We start from the raw sequence: 17,378 nt of genomic DNA, 5'->3' as shown, positions 1-17,378 counted from the left end.
AAGAAACACGTGGGAAAAACACATTTTAAGTGTTGTGTGTTATCAAGGGTAATGATATTTTTTGGTAAGAAATTAGATTTTTTTTTTTTGGTAAGATCTGAAGTTTTTTGAGTGAAAGCAGTGAATTTGTTTTTATTTTTCTAGTTACATCTGAGATGCAGTTGTTGGCAGTTTTCAATAATGTACATCTAAAATAAAGACACTGATTGTCTAAAAATGGTTCAATATTAGGTGAAATTTCTTGTTTTCTCATGCATATTCATAATTGCTCTTTACCAAAAAAAAAAAGTTTTATCCAATTACTTCATTAATTGATGAAATTTTCAGTAGAATACTTGATTACTAAAATATTTGATAGCTGAAGCCCTAATATACATATATATACCAGTATATATACCTTTTTTTTTTATATTGATAAATTTAAATCACAATTTAGTCATGTTTTTCTCTGAATAGTTTTAGTTGCTTAAGTTCACAGCATACTGAATTGCTTTTAGCCCATTTCACGAACAACGTTTGTATTTTTGTGAACGTTATCTTAAGTGGACCAAAAAAAAAAAAAAAAAAAGTTGTAAGGGAAAAAAAAAAAGGTCCAACAGCAACAGGAAATCTAAAATAGCGGCACGGTATGATCTTAGGGTTCAAAGACATCTGCCTATTAAAATCTAGCCCTAAAGTTTGGAGAATGCGTTTGAACGTGACAAGGCCAAGCCCGATTGACTTCTTGCTCGTGACAGCTGCTGCTTGTTTGTTGTTTACCATCATAAAAATAGCATTTGTTTGACAGCACTCATTGGATGGACCAATACTCAGAACAATGGAAAAAGGTCAAGAAGTGCAAATTTACAAGCAAAGTTGCTGGGAAGTCTTTCGGAGGCATTCAGGTTATGTCAGCACTTTACAAGGTCTGGAAGAAGTATGTTTTGTTGATTCCCATTTTAAGTTTTCACTGAACTTGACAAAGGAAAGAACATGTTGTTTTCGTTAAGATGAGACTTTCCATTTTTTGACAAATGCAACAGACACCACTTATATGATCGATGATACTTATAACCAGGGGTGAAAGTGGCTAGAAAGTATTGCCGGAAATCCCAGACATAAAAATAAAATCAAAACACCTAAAACCACAGAAATGCAAAGAAAACTGCTTTTGGCAGTTAGACCCTAAACACAAAATACAACAAAATAAAAGTTTTACAAACGCATTAGGCTACTGCATTATATATCATATTATATATATATATATATTATATATATATACTGTATATGTATGTATATACAGTACATACTAAGCCTGAACGATATATCGTTTAAACATCGCCATCGCGATGTGCGTGTGCGCAATAGTCCCATCGCAAACACGTGCGATAGTTTTTCTTTTTTTTGATCCACATACGCCTCACTTTCTGGTCTGCGCACAGCCTCCTACCCTCCCTCTCCCAGCCTTTTGATCCTCTCAGTCACTGCGGCACAACAATGGTTTTGATCTGGCCATAGAAGCAGACTTCACACGGGCATCTGTCAATCATCGTTTAACTTGTTAAACAGTTGCAAGGAAGCCGCGCTGGAATGAATGTGTATACTGTGGGGACGTTGGAGACATTTAAATGCCAGAAGTGATCATGAGGAGTTTGAAATTTCTACATGTCACTTCAACGGTCACAGCTAAAGTAGATAAACAGAAGCATTTAATAAAGCCAAGCATTTATCTGCTACAGTACTTTATTCTTGTTCAAAAATGATTTGGTTGGACAGTTATGTTTAAAACTTATCATAATTATGAAATTTGAAGTGCTTAAAAACCATTTATTTATATACATTTTTTAAATCACTTTGAAGGGGGGGGGGTTGGGGGGGGTGAGAAAAAAACATGTCTTATACACGGTGACCCAAAAAAAAGTTTACACTGCCATAATACAACTTAAATGCCATGTTTATTCAGCTTACAATTAGAATTGAATCACAAATTATACATTATTGTAAAGAACATGTACAGTACCCTCTATTTTTCAATGTGTCCTCCCTTAAGTGTCACAACAGCCTCCAGGCGCCTGCGGAACGCTTCTTTATGTAGGATGCTGTCATCTTTTCCCAAGATCTAACAATGGACCTCTCCAAGGCTGCCACAGAAGTTTGTGGCTTCTTACAGGCACTGTCCTCCACAGTTGCCCATATGCTATAATCCAGGGGATTGAAATCTGGACTCTGGGATGGCCACATATCACCTTGTCAATCAACTTTTTGGTCCGCACAGATCGGCACTTCCAGACCCAGGTTTTCGTGAGGCTGTTCCAATATCTTTCAGCTTCTTTTTAACTTTGTAGACTGCACATCTGGATATTCTCAGATTTGCTGCAATCTCAGTAGGTGTCAGACCGGCACGCAGCAATTCAGGTACAGCTAAAGTTTTCTTCATTTTCAGCAGAAGCACAGGAATTGTAGAGACGAGAGATTACCAGCTGCATTGAGTGACCTTAATGAATCACTTAAGCATGACAACCTATTTAGATATGTTTCAATGGCTTTTAAACAAGCAGTCAACTGAGTGTAGACTTTTTTTTGGGTCAACCTGTATGTATCTCTTTCCAATGCTAAATCTGAATAAATACATTGGGCACAAAAAACACACACACAAAAAAAAAAAATTAAATGGGGGGTGGGCTACTTCGCGGTTTTTCACTTATCGCGGCGGGTTCTGGTCCCCATTAACCGCGAAAAACAAGGGATGACTGTACACTGTGGTGATCTAAAGTCTTTCCAAACAGCTATTTAAGTAATCTTTTGAAAATATCTTGAAAAAAAAAAAATATAATTTTTTTAAAATATCGCAATATATTATCGCAATATATCATAAACCCAAAAAAAATCGCAGCAATAGTTTTTCCCAATATCGTTCAGGCCTAGTACATACTGTAACAAGGCATACATGAGAAACTGATTTTCGTTCAAAATTGTATTTTTTCAATGATGTGCAAAAAAAGTGACATACATTAACAAAAATAAGTACAAATGATGCACAGCGAAATTAAATATATCTTGAAGAAAATGCAACCATTTACTTTTTTTTAATTAATAAGAAAATAAATAAGTAGCTCAACATAGGTAAGAACAAAAAAAAAAGTCCAAAGTGCACATTAACTATATTGCCAAATTTATCACATTTGAGACTAGCATTTTTTGATCTCATTGCAGTAAAAAAAAAAAGTTCAAAACCTTATAATGTTTAATCTCACATTAGTTATATTTGTTTTACTGCATGTAATGCTTAATGTATCATTTATGATATAATTATGTATATAAATATGGTATATAAATACTGCTGGTACTATTACAAATGGCAATTACAGATAGCAAAACAAATAGCTTATAAATAAAAATCGGAATAATATAATGATAAGAATAATAATTAATAATTATTCCTGTAAATAATGTAACAAATCGGATTCTAATGTGGTGGACTTTTTTTGTATCTGAACGCACCGCGTGGCTGACGTCACAATGAGAGAGGTCAGTGCGGTTGAGATAATACTTTCGTTTTCTTGAGAGCACAGTCAACTGCGGCGGACAATAGGAGTTTTGTGTTGAATAAGTTCGTAAATAAATGATAAAAACGTGACGAAGCTGGCGATTTCCTTGGCAATGTTACCACAATAATAATCGCCACCTTAACTTATAAAGACTGGCGAACAGTGGTCAGAAGAGGATCGTGGAGCTGTATTGTTGAGCCCGTTCACGGATGTGCACCCCACGCTCATATTTTTCTATAATTTGCATCTTCATTTCAAAGGTAAGCATTACTTTTTTCCTTGTTTCATCAACTGTACCAAGTTTTTTTTTTTTTAAACCTGTGTTGATTTCTCACACAAGAAAATCCGGCGTGGGTTCTTTTGCGGTGCTGTCATGTCGTCGTATTTCGAGCATATCATCGGATGTAGAAACAAATGGCGTGTCAAATTTTACGTCGGATGTCGAAAAGATCGTATATCGAAGCGATCGTATATCGAGGTACCACTGTACATACAAATTAATATAAAAAAATAAAAATGTTTGATTATGTTTAAGGACAACATAAAGCTTCCAAATCTAAAAAAAAAAAAAAGTGCAATTTTTTTCTGGAGTCAGGTAAACATGTTCTGAACCTCCCCGTCAGAGAAAATAAGTCTCTTCAACTCTTTCCTTTCTCTTAAAGATGTGATCAATTTTAAGCCACATGGCCATTTTTTTATTGCATTAATTCAACAAGCTTTTTCTTTTTTTCTTTTTTGTTGTCCCAGAAAACGTGCATTTTAACCAATCAGAGCTAACTATCCATCCTGATCACGTGTCAGTATGTCACCCAATGAACGGACAACTGGAGTCCAGATCAGGGAAGGTGGTTAGCTGAGCGTATGCACACATCAAGTCATCGACGCAACCAGTGTTGTGAGTAACGCCGTTATAAATAACGCCGTTGCGTAACGGCGTTATTTTTTCAGTAACGGGGTAATCTAACTAATTACTTTTTCCTCCATTACAACGCCGTTACCGTTACTGACGGTCAAAAGCGGCGCATTACTTACTCTGAATAAATTGAAGAAACTACCAGCCGTGTCGAGTCGACTCTCTGCTCGTTTGATTTGTCATCCAAGACTTGGGGTGCGTTCATGTTCGAGAATAGCGCACGTACTTCTGACTCCAAGCTGTTTGTCCCTGCTCATTCAACGGCGTACCGCACGCAGGCTATTTTTAGACCGTGACATCGCATCGTAAAGCGGAAGTAAAGCCGAAGTGGGACATTATAGATCCGCCCTCGCATAGACTCAACGTAATTTGTGCTACTTTTCGCCGGTAATCTTTCAAAAACGAACTTGCCGATCACGCATTGTTTTTTTGGACCTTGAAGAAACACTCTAGACATTACGACACATGAAGGATGTTTTCTTCATACGTTTCCGGAAACCAAAAACTCGGGAGGAAAAAATGTGAAGACTGAATCAACTTGCGCAGACTTTAACACCAGCTCAGTGAATCCATTCACATTTCATATGCATAAAACATTATGTTGGGTTGGCATGGTCTTTCAGAGGACAAAGAGGTAAGCCATCTTTATATTTTTAACTTATTTTTTTAGCGTAACGTTGTGCCGTACTGCTTCTGTCTGACAATGATTGACCTGAAGAGAATTACAATGGTATCTGACTGTTACCGTTTCTGTTTACATATATATATAACAACTTTAGTAAGGGGGAAGTGTAAATAAATTATAGAATTAAGATTTGTTATCAATGAAAAAAATTAAAAGTGTTCGTTGGCTGTCACTGAGTAGCATTTGCGATCGCTACACAAAGCTAACTAAATTACCCCCAAGAACGGTAAGAGAAGTAGGACAACCAGAGGATATATAAAAAGACAGGGCTGATGGTAAAGGATAGCTTGTTGAAACAGGAGAATGTCATTGTCAGTCGCGTCGATAAAAAAGCTAAAGCTATGCTTACGTCGGCTCGGTTTTTTTTCGTCTTTTTCAGCCTTCGACACTCAAGCCATCTCTTTAACTGAACATTTTTATGTTCTTCCACATCTTTGCCAGTGAATTTGGCACCAGGCACATCATTTTCTTGGAGAAAATTGGTAGGTTCAGCCCTGTAAACATCTCCTTCGTACACGATTTCCATTCATTTCCTATTAGGGACAAACGGTGGCTTGTCCCTACTTAGCAACAGTAGCTAATGTCATGAATATTAATGAGCGGAAGTGACGTGTTGCTTGCGGTACGCCATTAGACAATGCTTTCCAAAGTTTGGTAACGTTTCTGTGTTTGCTACACCTGATGCTAGCCTCGTTCCCATCTCCCACTGTCAGCCAGCAATAATTCTGCTTCCATCTTGAGGACGGCAGGCGCTTTGAAGGTGACGTGATTTGTCGGGAAACGAGCCTACCTAAATGCAGCCCCTCGAGAGATGCGATGGAAGTGATTGTGATTGGCTGAGGGTTAGTCATGTGTCGTGGTAAGCCAATCAGAGCCGGTGATTTCACAAGCAAACCGGAACAGCGCGTGCGGCAAACACACATACGCAAAACAGATGTACAGGGTCGGGATGGCAGAGCATTCAGAAGAAAAATTGTCCTTTAAGAGGTGGAGATATAGACACTATTTCAAGTTTGTCGAAATTAAAGGAAAGAACCTACATGTAATGTGTAATTTATGTCCCGGGGCAAAGCTTTTGTCGACATCTGTGGTAAGCAATTCAAATCTGCTGAAGCACCTAACAAGTTAACTACCTGTCTGTTCTTCTCTATTCCACTGACTCGAATACTGCTCACAAAATTTCAAATTCTTTGACATACAACAAGTTCTTTTTAAAGTAACGGAAATAGTTACTTTCCCTGGTAACTAGTTACTTTTACTATAGAGTAATTCAGTAACTAACTCAGTTACTATAGGAAGAAGTAGTGAGTAATGTAACTAATTACTTTTTTAAAGTAACGTGCCCAACACTGGACGCAACTCGTCAGACACATGTTGGAAGAACTCCGTGCTTTCTGTGGAATAAATAAAAAATAAATATCGGTGGAAACTTATGACGCTACACAAGCAAATAATTTGGCTTGTTGTTAACACTTGTGTATATAAATCTGACGTTCGCAAATTTTTTTCTTCAAGGTTTTTTTTTTTTTTTTTTTAAAACATGAAGGTTGTAAAGTTGCCTTCATATTTTCAGGATCAAAGCACCGTCCCGCCCCCGAATTTTATGCCGGAACTTTCCCACTTTCACCCCTGCTTATATTGATGAGAAAAGTCGAAGGAACTCTTTAAAGCAGGGGTGTCCAAACTTTTTGCCAAGGGGGCCAGATTTGGTGTGGTAAAAATGTGGGGGGCCGACCTTGGCTGACGTCCTTTATGCAGAACAATGTATTTAAGCAAATTTTAGCAAGCCATTCTGTGTGTCACATTTGTTTTATTATATTTTTCAAATTAATAATTTCAACAATCTCGCAACTAGCGTTCTCTTTCGACTCTCGGGCTCTTGTGAAATACTGCTGCTGTGAAATTAAACTAGCTTCAAAAGTTCTTCCCTGTATCTTGTCGTACATGGTAGCGTGTCTTGTTTGGTAATATCGCCTCACATTGAATTCTTTAAAAACAGCGACTGTCTCTTTGCAAATGAGGCAGACACAGTTGTTGCATATTTTATTGAAGAAATAGTACAATTTCCACCTATCCTTGAAGCGTCAGCCGTCGCAGTCAACTTTTTTTTTTGTTGATTGTCGCCATTTTAGAAAATTGGAAGTCAAGGATCACAGGGTAATGTTGCTTAGAGTGCTGCTGCCTTTTAGTGGGTAAATGAGGAGCAGCATTTAGTGTGTAGGCTACTTCATATGCTGGTAGCAGTACTGCTGACCAATTTATGAAGTCTTTGTGCGGGCCAGACAATATTGATCTTATGACATAGGCTGGGGGCCGGATGAAATTTGACCACGGGCCGCATTTGGCCCCCGGGCCGCACTTTGGACATGTCTGATTTAAAGGTTCGAGCAGAGTAATAGTATTTTATTCATTTTTTTGTAGTCAGTCTTTGAAGGAACTTCAGAAAATGGCCAATACATTCCTGATATGGCCGATATCCAATGTCCATCTTTTTTGGCATGGCTTCCTACAACTATTTTAGTGGGTCTACCTGTAATTATCACGCCTACTGAATTTCCTGTTGGTATATCCAACTGGTTTAGGGGCTGATTTTAAAAAAAATAATGAGCAGGTTTGCTAGTTTGTGTGTGGTTGGCAAAATTCGACTCTCTATAACACAACGACGAAAACTCAAAAATTCAGTGTTGTCTAGTACACAGGTTTTTCATATGGAAGAAATCCAATAAAAATCTCTAGGATTAGTGGGTCTCTCAAGGACCCCAGTTGAGCCTAAAATAGCCCTTTTAACCAAACAGTCTGATTACGGGTTCTCTGCTTTTTGGGGTTTTCTCACAATAGACATATAGCCACCAAATCTTTTGCATCGAAGCCAAATATTAACATCTTGGGGAAAGCTAGAAAGTGCGTGCAAACATAGACGTGTTGCAGTTTATCCCTTTCCCTCTAGCCCTGGTTCACGCTTTCACTTCCTTTTCACGGTGTCTTCATTGTTACCCTCGGGCACCAGAGAGTGGAGTTAAACAGGGAGGGCGGGCAGTGGAGGTAACCCTAAATAAAGGCCTGTATGGCCGCACCATAATGGCGTCTTTATGTGTGAGCTTCATTAGGCAAGAATGACACGTCTGCAGCGCAACTGGCACAGCCGCTCATTGTGGTCCTCAGGCTAAAAAAGCCACTAGAACACCCTCCATCTTACACTCGAGCTGCAGGCACTCCAGTCAAGCTTTTCATCCACGTGGAAAAAGCTCATCAGCATCATTCCTGCACCCATGTTGGCTCACACAGCAGTCGCTGTCACACTTAAACTAAACAAGCAGCCACCTCATGATGACAAATATAAAATTCTTCTCTGGGAAACATCAAGAGTTGTCTTATTGTTATTTTCCTCTAAGAGAGAAGAAAGTCTGCTGTGTGTTGAAACCTATAATAGTGTACTTGAAAACGCAAAGAACGATTTTGTGCTTTGCAAGAAAGGGGCGCGAATGTACAGGGAAAATGAATGCATGACATAAGGTCATCTGAAGAGCGCGCCAGCTGGTGTTACACTAAACATGAGACACAGAAGCAGAGATTGTAAAAATGAGCCAAAATCTTCTTCATTATATAGAGCTCAATGTTCTCTCCTAGCATTATGAGTACAAAAACACTTTTTAGAATTTTCTAAATTTAGTTGATTGTAGGAATACATTGGGGGGGAAAAAAAGTCTTGAAGTAAATTTTGCTGATCCGAGTATTCGTATAATTAGAGTGGCGTTGCAATGGTTTGTTTTGAAAGTGTTTGCATTTAGTTTTATTCATTTGGGTGGGTACACCACCCTCTAGTGGCATCAGTGAATATGAAATAACTTAACATGGAGAAACTGGATTCAGCCATGTTAAGACCAATAGAAGTTTTATTCGGGCTAATATGTTTTTTATGCATTCGTAATTTAGTTTATATGTTTTTGTGGGAATATGTTTTTAAACGATTTGTTAAGAGCATTGTAAAAAGGTGAGCATTTAATAAGCTAACGGACTTTTGCTATGCATGTTAGCCAATTGTTCTCTTGTTGTACTTAGATCTTCATTTATTTTTTTTATACCATTTGAGACTAAACTCGGTTATTTTAATTCATTTTTCAATAAAAGTGGAATTCTGCATAGTTTGAAGAAACACTCGGGATTCTGTATTCACATTTAATGTTCTTTTGAAAGTGCAATCTTAGCATGGCTATATAGTTTCACATCTCTTAAAATTCATTCTGCTACGCAATAAATGTTCCTAGTCCAATTACTTGCACTAACTAGTTGATAGATTAATCAACTACTAAAATAATCAATAGCAGCAGCCCCAATTCCCACATACAATACGTTGCTTATTTTACATTTGCAAAAACCCTGCATTATTTGTTTGTGGGTACTGTGTTTTATATACATATTTTATTGTTTTATTACTGTACTGTATGCTAGTCCTCTTAATTCTATTCATTTCATCACTTTTATGTGAGCATTGTGTACTTTTCTGTGAGCTTTGTTCTGTTATAAATCAATAAATTCAAATAAACCTGAAGTAAAAAAAAAACTGAGCAAGAAAAACTAAATATATATAATTTTAAATCACCATGAAAGTAATAAACAAAACACAAGAAAATAAATAGTATCTCAAAATCTGCATGTAGGTGCACATCAGCTAAAGATTTGCATCCTCTCCACCGCCAACTCTTTTGCAAGCGCAGTTAATAAATCATGCAAATAGCACCGTAGGCTTGTTCTGGCTTTCATTAGCCAGACAGTAAAAGCCGTCAGAAAGAAAAGAAATCCACTCGGGTGCTCCGCTGTGTCGCCATTAGCATTCAATTTTCTCACATGACTAATCACTTTCTAGTACACCACCAGAGCCGCAAAGGAGTAGTAAAAAATGTAAATGTTATGTTAATGTTAATATTCTATGAATGTGATTGCGCTGTGCACCACAGAAACCTAGAAAAAGAAGCACATGGTGATAAAAGTTACAAAAAGTAGTGTGCTAGACAAAACCTAGAAAAAGAAGCTAAGTGAGAGATGTGACAAAGAGTTCTAAAGAAAGGCCTCAAAATTGTAACAGAGTGAAAAAAGGGAAGAGAGTATGCTACTCAAAAGTTTGAAAAATAACCAGCGTAAGAGTGTTATAAGTGTATATTAGTAAATAAACTTGCCATAGCAGCATACTAGACATTGTAATGTAATTCTGTGGGGGGGAAAATCATTACACTTTGGAAATAGAATAAGCAGAGAGAGAAATGAGAAAAATTAGAGCTGTGGGCATAAAAAAGCCTGAAAAACATGACCAGTTCCACTGAAACCAGAAGCTTATTGTACAAAATGAAATGAGATCTGATGCCCTCTGAAGGCAATTGTGAATTTCATTCTAAACATATTTTATAAATTGTGGTAATGATTTATGAATAAACTTTAACCTCAGGAAACTTCGCTTCAAGGTTTGTGTCCCAAAGTTGCACTATGTACTTTTATAAGCTGACCCAACATGAACATTGAGAAAACACAGAAGCCAGTCAAAGAAACAAAAAAAAAGAAGTACAAGAAGAAAAATCAGTGACAGGAATGACCTGAAAACAGAGTGATAAAATCTTGTGTCGATAAAAGACATGAAAACGAAGTTAGTGACCTATGACTTTTGAGTCACATTTTTTAATAGCCTCACCTTGTACACCAATAATGTGTGTAAGCTAGCACGCAGTCTCACCTTTAGGATCATCCCTGACCACCAGCAGACCGTTTCGACACACCACCTTCCCTGTGGCGGCGTCCACGAACACGAGCGATGGGATGCTGGTCACCTTGTACTTGTTCCACAGCTTCATCTGCACACACACACACACACACACACACACACACACAAAAGAGAAAACGCGTTGTATTCAAAGGTGCACAATGTAAGAGTTGCACTCAATTACTCAGGAAATTGCCATAATATTTCAATAGGTATTAAAGAAACATGTTTTTTGAAAAAACCTCTAAAACGGATCTCAACGGTGAAGCGGAGATTTTCTCATTTTAAAAGACGGTTTATGCAAAATTGTTCCTGTTTTGCTTTAGTGTTCATCATCCGCAAAACGTGAAGCCCCGTAAATTAAGGCTGCACCAACTTTGACAAAGTCTGAATTACGTCTACCACATAAGCAAAACAAACAAACAAACAAACAAAAAAAACGTTACGAATCTCAAAGACGACAACAAGACAAGCAAAACAAGGATATGTATTCATTTGGTGTGGTTGTGCTACATTATTTAGCTTGTGGATCCATTGACTGGTGTTCTGCCAGTGCTACAGTACGTTATTTAGCATGTGAAGGCATTGACTGGGGCAAAGATAAAGTCTTACGCGTGTATACATTTAGTAGGTAATGCAAATTAAAATGGATCGAGTAATTAAGTAGTCTTTGAGAATGCTGTCAATGCACTACCAAGTTACATATACCATAATTTTCGGACTATAAACCGCTACTTTTTTCCTTTATTTTGAATCCTGCAGCTTATAGTCAAGTGCGGCTTATTTGTTGATTTATTTGGGTTAATATGTAGCACTTCATCTGACAGCGGCGTCATAACACCGTCATAATTATGACATAACACTATCACGGTCATTACTGAATGCTGATGAAATATGTCATTAAGTTTCATCCGTCACCAACTCCATTTATGTCCAGCTTGGATCTTTTACATCCATTTAAATTTAATAATTTGCCAGATAACACTAAATGACATCAGTTATAAGCATTATTAATGCTCATGACAGTGTCATGTCATAATTATGATTGTCTAATGTAGAGCTGAAACGAATACTCGAGCAACTCGAGTAACTCGAGTTTAAAAACTAATCAGAGTAATTTTATTCACCTCGAAGAATCGTTTAATTTTGCCAGCTCTAAGCATCACGTTTCCCCGGACTACTTTTAATGCGGGACAACGCGCTGACGTCACGTGCGTAGAGGAAGGCAAGGCAAGGCAAGGCAAGGCAAATTTATTTATATAGCACAATTCAACACAAGGCAATTCAAAGTGCTTTACATCACATGAAGATCATAAAAATCACATTTAAATCAATACAATGTAAAAAAAACCTAGACAAAAGATCGCATTTAATCACAAATAGAATAAAAATAAATAAATAAAAATAAAACAAAAATATAACAAAAATTACTACTACTAATAATAATTGAACTCAGCAATGGAGATAAGCACAAGAAGAATAGAAAGCAGGTAGATTGAAATATATAGCCAGTTATGGATATGCAGTGCTAAACAAAAGCGTTTTTAGCCCTGATTTAAAAGAGCTAACAGTTTGAGCATAGTTCAGACGTTCAGGTAACTTGTTGCAGAGGTGAGGAGCATAATAACTAAATGCTGCCTCACCCTGCTTGGTTCTTGTTCTTGGAATATGCAGAAGACCCGTTCCAGACGACCTTAGGGGTCTAGATGTCTCATAGGAATCTAACAAGTCAAGCATGTATTTTGGTCCAAGGCCATTAAGTGTTTTGTAGACGAGCAGTAGTATTTTATAGTCTATCCTTTGACTCACTGGCGATTTCAAAACCGGTGTAATGTGGTCCAGCTTCCTTGTATTTGTGAGGACTCTGGCTGCAGCATTCTGTACTAGCTGCAGCTTCCTGACTGATTTTTATCAAGACCCGTAAATATACCGTTGCAATAGTCTAATCTGCCGAAAATGAGTAAAAAAGTTTTTCCATGTCTTGTTGAGTCAGAAGCCCCTTAATTCTGGTTATATTTTTTAGGTGATAATAAGCGGATTTAGTGACGGACTTTAGATGGCTATCAAATTTTAGGTCTGAGTCAATAATTACGCCAAGGTTTCTGACTTGATTTGTAGCTGAAAGTGACATTGTGCTAAGTTGCCTGCTTATCTTTGACCTTTCCTTTTTTGGCCCAAAAATGATCACCTCTGTCTTCTCCACATTTAACTGGAGAAAATTCTGGCACATCCATTCATTGATTTGATGAATGCATTTACTCAGGGAGACTAAGGGACTATAATCATGTGGGGACACAGAAATGTACAGTTGTGTGTCATCTGCATAGGCGTGATAGGAGATGTCATACTGTTCCATTATCTGAGCTAACGGAAGCATATAGATGTTAAATAAGAGTGGTCCAAGAATTGACCCTTGAGGGACTCTACACGGGAATTTGGTTCGTTCTGACTGATAGTTTCCGATTGACACAAAGAAATCCCTATCATGTAAATAGGATGTGAACCACTGAAAAATAGTGTCAGTAAGCCCTACTTACTGATCCAATCTGCTGAGTAGTATGTTGTGATCAACCGTGTCGAATGCGGCGCTGAGATCCAACAGTAACAGAAGAGATGATTTGCCTGCATCGGTATTCCGATGTGTTGTGGCCGAAATCCAGACTGAAATGAGTTATAAGGATTGTTTTGCATCATAAAAGTCTGGATCTGTTCGAACACAACCCTTTCGATAATTTTCCCCAGGAATGTCAGATTTGATATTGGCCTGTAATTGCTAATGGTTGAGGCATACAGATTAGTTTTTTTTAGGAGAGGTTTTATTACTGCAGTTTTTAAAGTCTGTGTAAACTCTCCTGTTTGGAGAGAAGTATTTATAATCTGAAGTATGTCTGGGGCTATGCAATGAAAAACAGTTTTGAAAAAGTTTGAAGGAAGGATGTCAAGGCAGCATGTTGTGGGCTTTAATTTTGACACAATTTATGTTAAGGAAGAAGCAATGAAAAAAGAAAAATAAACTTACTGCAGCCGACAGCCGCCACAAACTACGCCGACGTTGCTAAAATAAGCCCGCATGATGCTAGTGTGGTAGCAGGTAATGTCCGAGGCGTCTCATAGATATAGCATGCATTTAGAACTAGATGCGAAATGACAGACTAGATGCAAAAAGCCGCCATCTTTAAGCAGTACACTTCTCAGCGTTAATAAATATAACGTGACTGTCACTCGCTCACGTAACGTTAGCCCTTCGGAGGGCTAGGTTTCTATTGATTATGACCACTGTCGATGCGTGTCTAACATGTCTTACATACAGGCTTTATTTAATCTGTAAAAACACAGCGCTCTACAGTGATGAGGGTGTAAAATTAAAACATAATAAAGCTAACTGTCATTTTAGCTCAGTAGTCATTGCTGAATAAAACACCAAGTAGCACTGGTCCCTAATGTGCTCCAACACAACAGGTATCATACATTTATTTTGAACACTGCAAAAATTCAAAACTTACAGTTTAGACTAACTTAAAACTTAACTAAAACTTAAAAATAGTTTGACACAAATGGAAATTCAATTGAAACACGTGGGAAAAACACGTAGCTTTCAAGTGATGTGTGTTATCAAGCGTAATTACATTTTTAGGTAAGAAATGTTTTTTTTAATAAGATCTACAAGTTTTTTGAGTGAAAGTGATTTTTTTTTTCTAGTCACATCTGAGATGCAATTGTTGGCTGTTTTTAACAATATACATCGAAAATAAAGACAATGATTGACTGAAAATGGTTCAATATTGGATTAAATGTCTTTTTTTTCCTCATGTATATTTATAATTTCTCTTTACCTAAAGAAAAAAATGTTTTATCCGATTACTTGATTAATCGATAGAATTTTCAGTCGATTACTAAAATATTCGATAGCTGCAGCCCTAGTCTAATGACAGTCTTATGGTGCCACTGTCAATAAAAATGTTACCAAATGCTATAACTAGCAATTAATGAAACAACTGGAGCAAAGAGCATGAATTTTGATTCATATTTTATCTGTAGCGCTGCAGTGCATGCTAGAAGGCATTTTGGACGACAACAGTGTTGATAGCAGGTGGCAGCAGAGGTTGACCGTCTCCCCCAAGAAAGCAATGATGGCCAAATGTAGCTTCTTGAAGCAATGAAGCTTTGCAGCCAATTGTTTCAAAGCTCCATTGTGGTTCATCTGGTCCTGTGACAGTCGTATGATGCCGCTGTCAAATAAAGTGTTACAGGTTAATGATTTGTTGTAAATATCCCATAATACAATAAGGAAAGCTGTGGCATATAGTCCATTGCAGCTTATCTATGAACAAATGCTGTTTTCGTGTCAAATTTTGTGGGTGGCGGCTTATAGACAGGTACGCCTTCTAGTGCGAAAATTATGGTATATTTCTTTGCCTTTGTGCTTATACATACGTAGAGAAAAGTAGCCCTCCCTCACGTTGGTCATGGTGACATTAACTTTGGACCTCGTATCGCGGCTATTTTAATCGTGATGATTAAATCTTGGCGTTACTACATTGAAAACATCTTGTATAAAAAATAAATATATGGCTGAAAACGCAGACAAGGCTGAAAAAGCAGTTTCTGCTCTTGCACCCCTCTTTAAAATACCGGTAAGCTGCTGTATTTTAAGCCAAAAGAACTGTTGTGTTTGATAGAATAATATGTCAATATGCTGTCATAGTAGATTCATGGTACATTAAGTCCCCGAACAATTTTTAATTTGTCCATTTTACCCTGGAAACCCCCGTTTACAGACGTCGCGCATCCGTTTGTGTTTCAACCCAGCCATAAAAAGAAGCTCAGTAATTATATTTATTATTCGAAATGTCTTGTCATTTTCAGCTTAGAATCATTAATTTATGTCTAATATTTAGTTTAAAAAAAAAAAACTTTAAAATATTATTCACTCGCATATTTTAAACAAATTACGTCACAATGAAAAAATGGTGTCTGTAAAAAGGTCACGGATATCTACCTCATCTATCGCTTAATTGCATTTTTTTCGTTACTGTCGCATTTTCCCCAATATTTTAGATGATAAATAATCGATCCAAACAAACAAAAAAATTGAAAAAAAAAAAAAAAAACGTTTAAAAGGGTAAATATATGAAAATGAAAATCGATTTCTGCATCGCGACCCTTGTTATATTACCATGTTTCACCCATAAATCCCCCCAAAATCCAACTGTGGCCTTTCACAGCTGTGTCTTGACACTCGGTGATACATGCTACATGGAGTTTTTTAATCGAAAAGTGGTAGGTACGCGATAATATCTCGTTAAAATCATGGCGTCTTTATGCTCTCGCGTGCTCTCACCTCCTGTTAGAGTTTTGCTGTTTAATTTTTTTTTTTTTTTTTTTTTTTTAACCTGCCCTCCTGTTCAAAATGTTTCTTCCCCCAGAAAATTGAGACTTTAAGCTTTCCAATGATGTAGTACACATGCATATAGGCCAATTTTGAAATTTGGCCAAATTGGGGGTCTTAGAGCGGAACTTCAAGTCACCTGAGTGTTTTCCGCCATATACTCTCTGCAGAGGACTCGTCACTTGCCACATAAAAGTTCTTTTCCTGCTGGTTCTCCAATGTGAAGCGGTATTCTAGCAACCCGAAGGTGGAGGGCATTTTGTGCTAGTCAATATAGTGGTACCTGGACATACGATTGCATTGACATACGATCCTTTCGACATCAGACGTAAAATTTGACTTGTCATTTGTCTCGACATATGACGACATGTTCGAAATACGAAGATTTATGACAGCGATGCAATTTCATTGTTTTCCCGCGGACTGACGCACAGCGGATTTTCTTGTGAGAGAAATCAAGACTCAAGACTGTTAATTCAGGTGGTGAAAAGAAGAAAAAGGTGACACTTACTATTGAAATTACGAAGGAAATGATAGAAAAATATTTGATTGCTGTGCATGTCAGTGAACTGGCTCGACAATCTGGCTGGAATATGTCTACGATCTCGAGGACGACTCTCATTATTATTGTAACATGGGCAAGGAAGTCGCCAGCTTAGTCAGGTTTTTAATAATTTATTTCAGAATTTATGCAATACAACACGGATACTAAGGGAGTGCCAAAAAATTAGATGCATTAGATGCATCGCGATTCGACACGTGACGATTCGATTACGATTCATAAATGTTAAAAAACTATGATTTTCCCTAATAACTTTATGACAGCTGCTCGTAGCGGATTGAAATTCAAGACATGTCTGCCGCCCGGACACCTTTAACGGACGCACGCACAACGTTATGATGGATGCTGCCGGTCACTAAGCGAGGGATTTACTCCTTTTCAAAAGACTGGAAAATAAGTTTGTGTATGAGACAGGCAGGGACCTGGCGATTATTTCTTTTTTTTTTTTTTTAATTTTTTATATTAAGTTCTTTTTTAGAGCGAGAGGGGAAGAGGGATAGTTTGTTGCTCCCTGTCTTTCAGTTGTCCAGCAGTAGGTTCAAGTAGTGTGAAT

The 17,378-nt window shown here is 37.4% G+C and overlaps 1 protein-coding gene across 1 annotated transcript in view; it reads right to left on the bottom strand.

Moving 5' to 3' along the window:
• The window catches only part of nxn (nucleoredoxin), a 69,692-nt gene that overhangs the window by 20,407 nt on the left and 31,907 nt on the right, over positions 1–17,378 (bottom strand). The window contains exon 2 of the mRNA XM_057838662.1: positions 10,848–10,965. Coding sequence (XP_057694645.1) covers positions 10,848–10,965 — 118 coding nt within the window. The remainder of the gene's footprint in view (positions 1–10,847; positions 10,966–17,378) is intronic.

Source organism: Corythoichthys intestinalis, chromosome 6 (assembly GCF_030265065.1).
Source record: "Corythoichthys intestinalis isolate RoL2023-P3 chromosome 6, ASM3026506v1, whole genome shotgun sequence".
Taxonomy (NCBI): Eukaryota; Metazoa; Chordata; class Actinopteri; order Syngnathiformes; family Syngnathidae; genus Corythoichthys; species Corythoichthys intestinalis.
This window is presented reverse-complemented; position numbering and strand designations above follow the sequence as displayed.